This window comes from Pleuronectes platessa, chromosome 2 (assembly GCF_947347685.1).
Source record: "Pleuronectes platessa chromosome 2, fPlePla1.1, whole genome shotgun sequence".
Lineage (NCBI taxonomy): Eukaryota > Metazoa > Chordata > Actinopteri > Pleuronectiformes > Pleuronectidae > Pleuronectes > Pleuronectes platessa.
In genome coordinates this window covers 15,965,768-15,975,890 of record NC_070627.1, presented here as the reverse complement: position 1 = coordinate 15,975,890, position 10,123 = coordinate 15,965,768, and the positions used below count along the sequence as shown (strand labels likewise).

The 10,123-nt window shown below is 42.4% G+C and overlaps 1 protein-coding gene across 1 annotated transcript; it reads right to left on the bottom strand.

The window, feature by feature from the left end:
• Nucleotides 1-299: 299 nt before the first annotated feature.
• Nucleotides 300-9,983, bottom strand: pfkmb (phosphofructokinase, muscle b). Its single transcript, XM_053441500.1, has 22 exons — nucleotides 9,801-9,983; nucleotides 8,315-8,388; nucleotides 7,832-7,909; nucleotides 7,333-7,522; nucleotides 6,518-6,683; nucleotides 6,378-6,422; nucleotides 3,776-3,884; nucleotides 3,581-3,676; nucleotides 3,398-3,490; nucleotides 3,143-3,268; nucleotides 2,944-3,008; nucleotides 2,789-2,852; nucleotides 2,543-2,689; nucleotides 2,351-2,421; nucleotides 2,151-2,238; nucleotides 1,871-2,023; nucleotides 1,587-1,751; nucleotides 1,413-1,474; nucleotides 1,216-1,327; nucleotides 1,011-1,110; nucleotides 800-905; nucleotides 300-596 (listed from the first exon to the last, which is right to left on the bottom strand). The coding sequence occupies exons 1-22, from the start codon at nucleotides 9,883-9,885 to the stop codon at nucleotides 458-460; spliced, it is 2,334 nt and encodes a 777-aa protein (XP_053297475.1). The 5' UTR covers nucleotides 9,886-9,983; the 3' UTR covers nucleotides 300-457.
• Between the last annotated feature and the right edge of the window lie 140 nt (nucleotides 9,984-10,123).

Sequence of the window (10,123 nt, the reverse complement as noted above, 5' to 3'; positions counted from 1 at the left end):
TAAGGTAGGGTCCATTTTAATCTTATTATAGATAGATAGATAGATGGGTAGATAGGTACAGATTAAGGCATAATATTAGCTCCACTGCTGTTTATCGTGAATTTGAATCCAGGATGACCTGTAACAATGCATCACAATTCATTGTTTCAAACATATTTATCATAATAATTTGTAGATTTTTTTGTGTTATTAATGTGAATCTACCAAATAAGTTACAATACAAATTAGCAAATACATTAGCAAAAGTACAATATTTCAATATTCACCCAAAAGCACCGGACCACAGGTTTTCAAGGTGTTCAAAAAGCTGCTCTAATGAAGCAAATACAAATAATGGGTGTGACTTTTGAGTGTTTATTGTGAGACCTGCTTGTCTTTATTCATATCTCACTTTTCAAAGACAGGGTTGCTTCAAAAATAAATCAGACGGGTGACGTCAGGTCGACAATAAAGGCTTCTAAGGAGCTAGGCCTCTCTTCTTAATGACATGTTCCATCGCAGTCTTCTCAGAGATGTCAAGGTCGATCTTGTAATGGGCCAGAATTTTCAGGATGGGCCTCAGCTTTAACCACCACTGTGTCTTTGGAAGACGATGTCTGCAGATTAAAAACAACAACAACAACAAAAACACAAACATGTGTCAGAGCAAGGAGCATGATAACAACAAGAGTGAAGTCCTCAAGATGTGTCGGATGATTTAAGTACAATATTTGAAGTGAAGTCATTTTTGACCGATTTCACATCAAGAGATAGAGAAGTGACATGAACATAAACAGAATGGACTAAAAGAAGGTCTTACTCAAAGTCAGTGTCATCTTTAAGTTCTGTCAGAGGCTGGAAGACCAAACTTCTCTTCCTCATGCCCAGCACACAAGCTGAATCTGAAGAGTTGGCAAAGATGCGACCTGGAGGGTTGAGATTGAGAACAAAACCATGTCAATTCAGGAAGCGCAAGGGGTGAGTGCACCAGAAGTAGACAACATTGTGTTTTACTAACATGAAGTCCTCACCATGTCTGTAGCATTCCTTCAGCTTGTCAGTCAACCAAAGAACAGACTTGATGCCCATCTTTGTGGCAAAATTCCTGTCGAAAGGACTAGGCGTTCCACCCTGAAAACAAAAAGCTTTTTCTTATAATTGTGTGATTATTGAATTAAAATAATGAGTCTGTGACAACACAAACAGAAAAAAGACCTGTTCTGTACACACACGTACCTGCTGCATATGTCCAAGTACATTCTTTCTGCAGTCGAACACACCCTTGCCCTCCTCTGAGTACAGGTTGAAGATAAAATCTGTGGTGTAGTTAGCGTTGCTTTTCTCATTTCTGAAACACAAGGAGGATATTGACTGAGGTGCAAAGCCACTGTGAGTTGAAAGTTAACTCTGTTCTGACCAGAAATGATGCAAACCTAAGAATCAGTCCTCTCTTCACCGTGGTTTTCATCTTCTCCACCAGATGATCCACGTTCACCTACAAACCAACCAGCTGTTAGACCACAGAGTTTAGAATGTCCATCCGTCCATCCATCCCTCCATGCATCCCTCACAGAGGTACTTCCTTTTATGCATTCATAAACTCAGACCTCTAGTTCACGGATGTTGAAAGGCTCCTCATAGATGTAGGCAGCGTCAGCCCCAGATGACAGGCCAGCCATGGTTGCCAGGTAGCCACAGTATCCTCCCATAGTCTCAACTATAAACACTCTCCTCTTGGTGCCGGCAGCCGATTGTTTGATCCTGTCACATGTCTGAAAAGGAGAAAGAGAACAAAGAGAGAAGAAACAGAGAGAAGATGCATAGATTGTCGTGAGCAGGACTTGTATAATCTGGGGTTAGATTGTTAAGTTTTTGTGTTTAAGAGTTTTACCATGGTTATTGTGTTGAGGGCAGTGTCAGCTCCGACACTGAAATCAGATCCAGGAACATTGTTGGAGACAGTAGCAGGAACGACGACAAGGGGAATGCACAGCTCCTCATACTTCTCTCGAGCCTGCACCATCTCCAGACCTCCAACAAACGCCTGATGGGGAACAAAGGACAAAATGAGTACAAGTGACTTTCATCTTATGTTTTACATGTTGCATTTGTGTGTACTGACTTTACTCGTGTCAATACACAAGCAAAACCTCCATATACTTGCTGCTCACCTCAAAGCCTCCAATAATGATTAGAGCATGAATGTTGAACTTCGTGATGCTCAGACTGATCTCCTCCATGAACTCGTGTGGCAGGGATCTTTATGAAAGGGAAACACACTGAATAACCTGCTCCATGTTACGTTAAAATAAAAGTCAATGTACATTTAAAAAAAAAAAACCAGAAACGTGTAATGTAATCGAAGTCTCACCTCTTAGTTCCCAGATTGGAGCCCCCCTTTCCTGTCCATCCTCCCACTCCAGCCCAACCAATGGGCTCAATCTGAGCAGAGACAGCGGATCAGTCTCTTCCAATTGTGTAGACATGCACCAACAGGGTAAAGCTGTTTATCGTGAGAGTAAAAGCTTTCTTGTTTATGTATGTGTGCGTAACTAGAATTTACCATGCCATGAGCCAAGCCATCGAAACCTTCGTGCACTGCCAACATCTGGTGGCCCTGCAGAAGGCCGATCCTGACAGCTGAACGGACGGCAGCGTTCATCCCAGCACACGGAGCTCCCACGTTCAAGATGGCGATGTTGATATTACTCTGCCACGGTCAGATTTGCAGAGACACTTGTCAAAACAAAAGTATTGATTTTCTGACTCAGAGACAGTTTATGTACATGACACAACTGCAGTTCCTCACCTTTGTGTCTGGGGGGTGCAGGTGAGCCAACATTTTGTAAGTGTTCCAGTTGTTTTCAAAGCTCCTGTTGTAACAGGTGAGAAATGTAGAGACATGTGAGAACTCAATGCAACACATGAGAATTTGAAATGATAACACAGCCCTGCATAACTCACTTTCCCCTGAGCTTCACAGCATCGTCAAACCTCCCCTCGGACATGGCTACGGTGACGTCTTTAGTCTGAAGTGGATCACAAGACAAAAAGGAAACAGAGTTTAGCAAAATACTAAACATATGTTAATAATTTAGCTAATTTTGTATAAACCGAAGAAGCAGGTTTTTTTGTGTACAGTATGGACAAATAATGGACTCACCACTTGCACACACTCCATGAGAGGCAGCCTGACAGCCATGTTCCCAGACAAGCTGACCACACATGCAGGAGTGTCGGGTGTGGCCTCCAGCAGAGCCATCACGGCCTCTACTCCCATCCTGCTCGCCTGGAAGATGTCAAGGCATGAGAGAGAGAGCACGTTGGCACTCAGACAAGCTCATAGATGTATGTTTGGTTTATGGAACAGAGATGGGACCCACTGCTGAGTTTATTTATGAGAAAAATTAGGTATTACCAAGATCCTGTCAAAGGCGGAGGGGGTTCCACCTCTTTGAACGTGCCCCAGGATGGTCGTCCGGGTGTCAAAGCCAAGTTTCTTTGCTACCAGCTGGAAAGACAGATCATTTATGAGCAGCCTTCCTCTCATTACACGAGTCTATCCTATCTGCTAGTATGTTGGAGCACTGTCTTCACTCACCTGTTTGACAAGCTCACAGGTAATAGGCTCTCCACTGCGGTCCATCGCTCCCTCTGCCACAATGATGACGTTCAAACGGGAGCCGCGACCTCTTTGCTGAGAGCGACATAGAACAGCTTTAAAATCAACATGCAGACTTAAAAAAAAGCCAGATTAAAGTCAGTCTCTGAGGATGATGCAGGATAAGATGTGTACTTCTGTCAGTCTCCTGCAGAGATGCTCCTCCCATCCATCATCTGGAGGCATCTCAGGGATGAACACCCAGTCAGCGCCACAGGCCAGAGCTGTCACTAAAGCCAGGTAACTGCGGGTAAAAGGTCATCAGACGGGCGGTAAATGATTTTTGAAAATTAGACTTTGATTAATAACCTTTTAAACTATTTAATGTGATCTTGGGTCATTTTTTACACAGCATATTACAATTAGATTTAGGTCAAATAAGCTGCTTCACCATGATGTGCATCATAATGGTGTTCTATATATATATATACAGTGCCTTGCATAAGTATTCACCCCCTTTGGACTTTTCTACATTTTGTCATGGTATAACCACAGATTAAAATTTATTTCCTCGTGAGTTTATGTAATGGACCAACACAAAATAGTGCATCATTTGGAAGTGGGGGGAAATATTACATGGATTTCACAATTATTTACAAATAAAAATCTGAAAAGTGTTGAGTGCATATGTATTCACCCCCTTTACTGTGAAACCCCTAACAAAGATCTGGTGCGACCAATTGCATTCACAAGTCACATTTGCAAGTCACATAATTAGTAAATAGGGTCCACCTGTCTGCAATTTAATCTCAGTATAAATACACCTGTTCTGTGACGGACTCAGAGTTTGTTGGAGATCATTACTGAACAAACAGCATCATGAAGACCAAGGAGCTCACCAAACAGGTCAGGGATAAAGTTGTGGAGAAATATGAAGCAGGGTTAGGTTATAAAAAAATATCCAGAGCTTTGAACATCTCTCTGAGCACCATAAAATCCATCATAAGAAAATGGAAAGAATATGGCACAACCGCAAACCTACCAAGAGGAGGCCGTCCACCCAAACTGAAGAGTCGGACAAGGAGAAAATTAATCAGAGAAGCAACCAGGAGGTCCATGGTTACTCTGGAGGAGTTGCAGAGATCTACAGCTGAGGTGGGAGAATCTGTCCACAGGACAACTATTAGTCGTCTACTCCACAAATCTGGCCTTTATGGAAGAGTGGCAAGAAGAAAGCCATTGTTGAAAGGGATCCATAAAAAATCCCGTTTGGAGTTTGCCAGAAGCCATGTGGGAGACACAGCAAACATGTGGAAGAAGGTGCTCTGGTCAGATGAGACCAAAATTGAACTTTTTGGCCTCAATGCAAAACGCTATGTGTGGCGAAAACACAACACTGCCCATCACCCTGAGCACACCATCCCAACAGTGAAACATGGTGGTGGTAGCATCATGCAGTGGGGATGCTTCTCTTCAGCAGGAACAGGGAAACTGGTCAGAATAGAGGGAAAGATGGATGGAGCCAAATACAGGGAAATCCTTGAAGAAAATCTGATGCAGTCTGCAAAAGACTTGAGACTGGGGCGGAGGTTCATCTTCCAGCAGGACAATGACCCTAAACATACAGCCAGAGCTACAAAGGAATGGTTTGGATTAAAGAATGTTAATGTCTTAAAATGGCCCAGTCAAAGCCCAGACCTCAATCCAATAGAGAATCTATGGCAAGACTTGAAGATTGCGGTTCACAGACGGTCTCCATCCAATCTGACTGAGCTTCATCTTTTTTGCCAAGAAGAATGGACAAACCTTTCCATCTCTAGATGTGCAAAGCTGGTAGAGACATACCCCAAAAGACTTGCAGCTGTAATTGCAGCGAAAGGGGGTTCTACCAAGTATTGACACAGGGGGGTGAATACTTATGCACCCAACAGATGTCAACTTTTTTGTTCTCATTATTGTTTGTGTCACAATAAAATTTATTTTGCACCTCCAAAGTACTATGCATGTTTTGTTGATCAAACGGGAAAAAGTTTATTTAAGTCTATTTGAATTCCAGTTAGTAACAGTACATAATGGGAAAAAGTCCAAGGGGGGTGAATACTTATGCAAGGCACTGTATATCATCTGCCAATGGGGTTTTCATCTGTGTTTGTGGAATATTGGTTTGCTATCAGGATTACACATAAGTGGTTTTTATTTGGAAAAGACTTTCAGGACCAGTTATCGCACAAACACCCACATTTTCCTGTGTATTGATCAATGATACCGAAGATAAAACCTGCAAAACTATTTTATGATAAGATAAACTCTCAGCATTTAGCTCAAAGTGTTGTGTGTCAAAGTAAAACCAATACACTATGGGACTTCCTCATAGAGCAACTAGCGTGTCTGTAGAATGTGAAGAAGAGGAACATTAACTATTTCACCCTCAGAAAGGGTTTCTGCCCCTGAGAGGAGCTATAGAATAAACAGATTGGAGACTTACTGTTTGAAAATAAAACTTGTTTGGATTTAAGGTTTCAATTTGAGTTTTGGGGTTAAAGTTGCAATTTCCTTTTATTTTAATTTTTTTTTCTGTTATTTACTGTTTTACTTAGAAGACAGCTATATTGTGTGTCTTTGTTTTACATTCTCACTTTGTCCGCTGCACCCTGGTTTATTTCACCAGATATCCCTCGAGAGTTTCCTGTGTACCAGAGTCCCAACAGTTTTTTGTATGCAGTGTACAACCAGCACTTTACACATTGGTGGCCACTTCCTCCCCGTGTCACACAACATGCACACAGGCTGTACTCACCCACAGTGTCTGCCCATCACCTCCAGGATGAAAGTCCTCTGGTGACTGCAGAATGACACATTTCAAGTCAACGATCTTAAACTGCCACAGCAGGTCTGTCAATCACGTGAGTGAACAAACTTCTACAGTCACATTAGTACCTCTGTGCTGTGGTGGTGATGGCATCCACTATCTCTATGATGCGATGCAGGGCAGAGTCCGTGCCAATGGTCATGTCGGTGCCACAGAAGTCATTGTCAATGGAGCCCACCATGCCGACGATGTTGAGGTGAGAGGAACACTTGGCCTCGTTGGCTGTGATCTTACCTGAGAGAAGATTAAATGCATTATTTCACCAACAGGTTTAAATTAAACAGCAGATGTGGCAGAGCACTTGGTTATGGTGTCAACTCTGCTCTTTGGTTGGTTTGTCGGATTCTGCATAAACTACGGAGGCAATTTCCATGAAACTTGGTCAAAGGAGGCGACAGTATATTTTGGTGTGAGATCTGTATGACTTTTTTTAAAACAACTTTCTTTAACATTGCAAGCAGTGGTGTGATGTAACAAAGTACACTTCTTTGTTACTGTACTCAAGTACATCTTCATGTATTTGTACTTAACTCTGCTGTAGATTTATATTCAGGTACATTTACAGGTGTTACATGTTCACGTACTATTTTATATTTTTAAAAGTAATCTGTGATTAAAGGGGAATTGATCCACTGATCCAATCATAACAAATTTAGAAGAGGCCACCCCTGAGCCTCAACCATAATGATGCAATAGACTATGCTGGGAATGAGCTACACTTGGGAGAATGCTGAGTGTGTGCAATTTGGTACAGCTTGATTGAATTTAAGGGGACTGTTAGGCCTTGGCGTTGGGATATGCTCTACTGAATGACATTCTAGTTTCTGTTGTATACATAGGTTGTCTTGTTTAGATTGGTGTACTTCATGGCCATGACTCTCACCAGCTTTGACCAGATTGGCCAGCATCTCACTCCACTCTGTTCTGAACTGGTTGGCGCCCGTCAGACTGCCATCGCCACCAATCACACACAGGTTGGTGATGCCCAGCTTGACTAAGTTGCAGGCAGCCTTGGTGCGACCCTCCTTGGTGCGGAAATCCTGGCAGCGGGCACTACCAATCACAGTCCCTCCCTGAGGTCGGGCAAGGAGAAAAGGTTTCATTCCCAGACATGATTCATCAGGAGGCATATAAGGACAAGGGGTAAGGTCATGTAACCCTAGTGCTCATGGCTAAGATGCAGTCAGTCTTGCTATTTAATGAACCCTTGACATTTAAATGACCACTTGACCTACAGAGCTGTGAAGTAGAGGCCAGAGTTGCTAAAGTTACACACACATCCATCCCACTTAATATAGTTTAGGCAGTGATCGGAAAAACCGTCTCAATAAGAACAATGCTGTTTTGTAAATATGCTTTTGCATCCTCATGCTTGTTCTCACCAGCTGCAGCATCATCGACACACTCTCCCAGGTAGCAAGGCGGATATTGTCACCTCCATCCACCAGACCCTGGTAACCCTGGCAACAAACAAGCACACAACACAAAATCAACAATTTGAAAGGGCATTGATGGAAGAAGAAATATTTATCCTGTGACACACTATTTCAGTTCAGTGTATGTATGAAATGGGATTTTGTGATAGTTTGGCAATGGGATGATGCTACCTGGATTTGTTGATCAAATTACATTTAATTTTTAAGTAATTCCTCAAACTAAAGTGTGGAGCATTTACTGATACCAGATCCAGAGTTGTGGTCGTTTTTGCTTCAATTAATTGTAAATTGAATAACTTATTTGATGGACATTTGAAGACAGCACTTTAGCACCACAATGAATAGACAGAGACATACCGCCTGTTGTATTTATTCTGATATTGTGCACAATTATATTAAAAGAATAACAATTATATTAAAAAATAATACCTCATGGACAAAATAAACCTTTGCGCCAGTGTAAAGTCCAACTCGAACTGTGGCTCGTACAGCTGCATTCATACCTGTAGGCAAAGTGCATGCACATAGTAATCACATATACATGTTATGATAGGATTGAAACAAAGGTGGAAGTGACAAAACCAGGTGATTCAAAAAATATGGTCAAAATAATAGTTATTGCATGTAGATGTTTTGAGTTTTATATTACTGCAAAAACCTTTGGTTGTTTTTTTATATTAAAAATGTTTTTTTTTTTGTGCTGCAGCTAAAACAATGTAGCATTTAGTTTGAGTGAGTTATTTTGAGATTCCTTCAAAGCTTTAACATGCTGCACAGATGTTGCACAACTCTCGATCATTGACTTACATTAGTATTTTGTTACTTTAAAAAAGGCTGATGATGGTGCAACAACAACAACAACAACAACACACGTAAGGCAAAGATTGATGATTATGACTGTATTGTTGTGGTGTCAATTGTTTTTCAGGAAAGGCAACTTGGCCTCTTCCCTGGGGGGGGGGGGGGGGGGTACTTAAAGGACATGATTTGGATAGATTAGGTGTGCCAAGAGCATCTCCGCTTACAGTTTAAAGGAGGAGAGGAGAGGAAGGTGGAATAAGGGCAGCCTGCTCACTCACTACCTCTCCACTTTACAAACACATGACAGAAAGGTCACACTAAAATTAGCCCTCACAACAGATACAGTGTGAGAGAGACAGGAGGGAGGGAAGGAGACACAGAAAGTTAAAGACTAAATCAAGGGAGATATCAAGTTGACTAAAAAGGCAAGGCTGTGATTATGAAAATTAAAGGTGAAAAGGAAGAAGGGGGAGGGTTAGCCTGTTTATAAGTTTGGCATGCACACAACTCCACTAAGGTCTCCTAAAGTTAAGATAGGTAGAGAAACAGGCAGATGGAGCGGTCACTGTTTCACACATTCACACTACAGGCTGGTGTGGGGTCACTGACACATCCCAAAGGTCGCCGTGGAGATATGGTCCTCGTCAAGTTAAAGGTCAGAGGAGCATCTGTCTCACGCTGTGGTCCAAGCAGCTTGGAATGAGGGCGGTTGTGCTGCCCTTTTCGATAAGTTATGCTAAGATTTCAAATGGGTACCTAGCTAGTAAGACTTTTCTCGTAAATAAGGAGATTTTATTACAAGCTATATCATACTTTAAACAAGTTTTAAGCTGTTGACAAACTAAGCTGACACACTGTGTGGGCTATAGCCTGTGTCTAAGGCAATCAATGAAAAGACATCGACATTTTCGACTCTTGTCTATTTCTAGGCCTTTCTTGGCCTTCTCTCATGTTACAACTTAGATACTACTTATTATCTCTCATAAAACACTCCTGTAGAGTTATTGATTACTCACCAAATCCTCTCAACCACCTGCTGTATCAAACAAACAACAGACACGTCCGGCCATGACACTCCACACTCACCATGCCACACCAGAAATCCTCCACTCACCCTGGGCATCGCCTCCCGAGGTCAGCACGGCAATTGCCCGACCCTCTCCCATCTTGGTGGGGTGAACGGGAGCTGGTTGTGCCATGGTGCCGGACTTGAAGTTGGCTGAGGGAAAGAGGCCTTGAGTGTAAAAATCCCTGCCACCCTGCTTGACCGTGTGGAGCACAAGAAGCCTCAACCTCTAACACACAGTCTGCCTGTTATGGAAAATAAGGGCAGTGGGTGTCCAGCTCAACTATCCTCTTGGCAGACACTGAGGCACACATAGTTGCGCGCACACACACACACACACATACACACACACACACACACACGCACGTATG

Excerpts from the sequence above, each read along its gene's own strand:
- pfkmb (XM_053441500.1), bottom strand. The coding sequence starts at position 9,885 with ATGGCACAACCAGCTCCCGTTCACCCCACCAAGATGGGAGAGGGTCGG. Across the intron at positions 2,422-2,542 it reads ATGGCTTGGCTCATGGCATG|ATTGAGCCCATTGGTTGGGC; the intron begins GTAAATTCTAGT and ends GTCTCTGCTCAG. Across the intron at positions 2,239-2,350 it reads TCCAATCTGGGAACTAAGAG|ATCCCTGCCACACGAGTTCA; the intron begins GTGAGACTTCGA and ends CCTTTCATAAAG.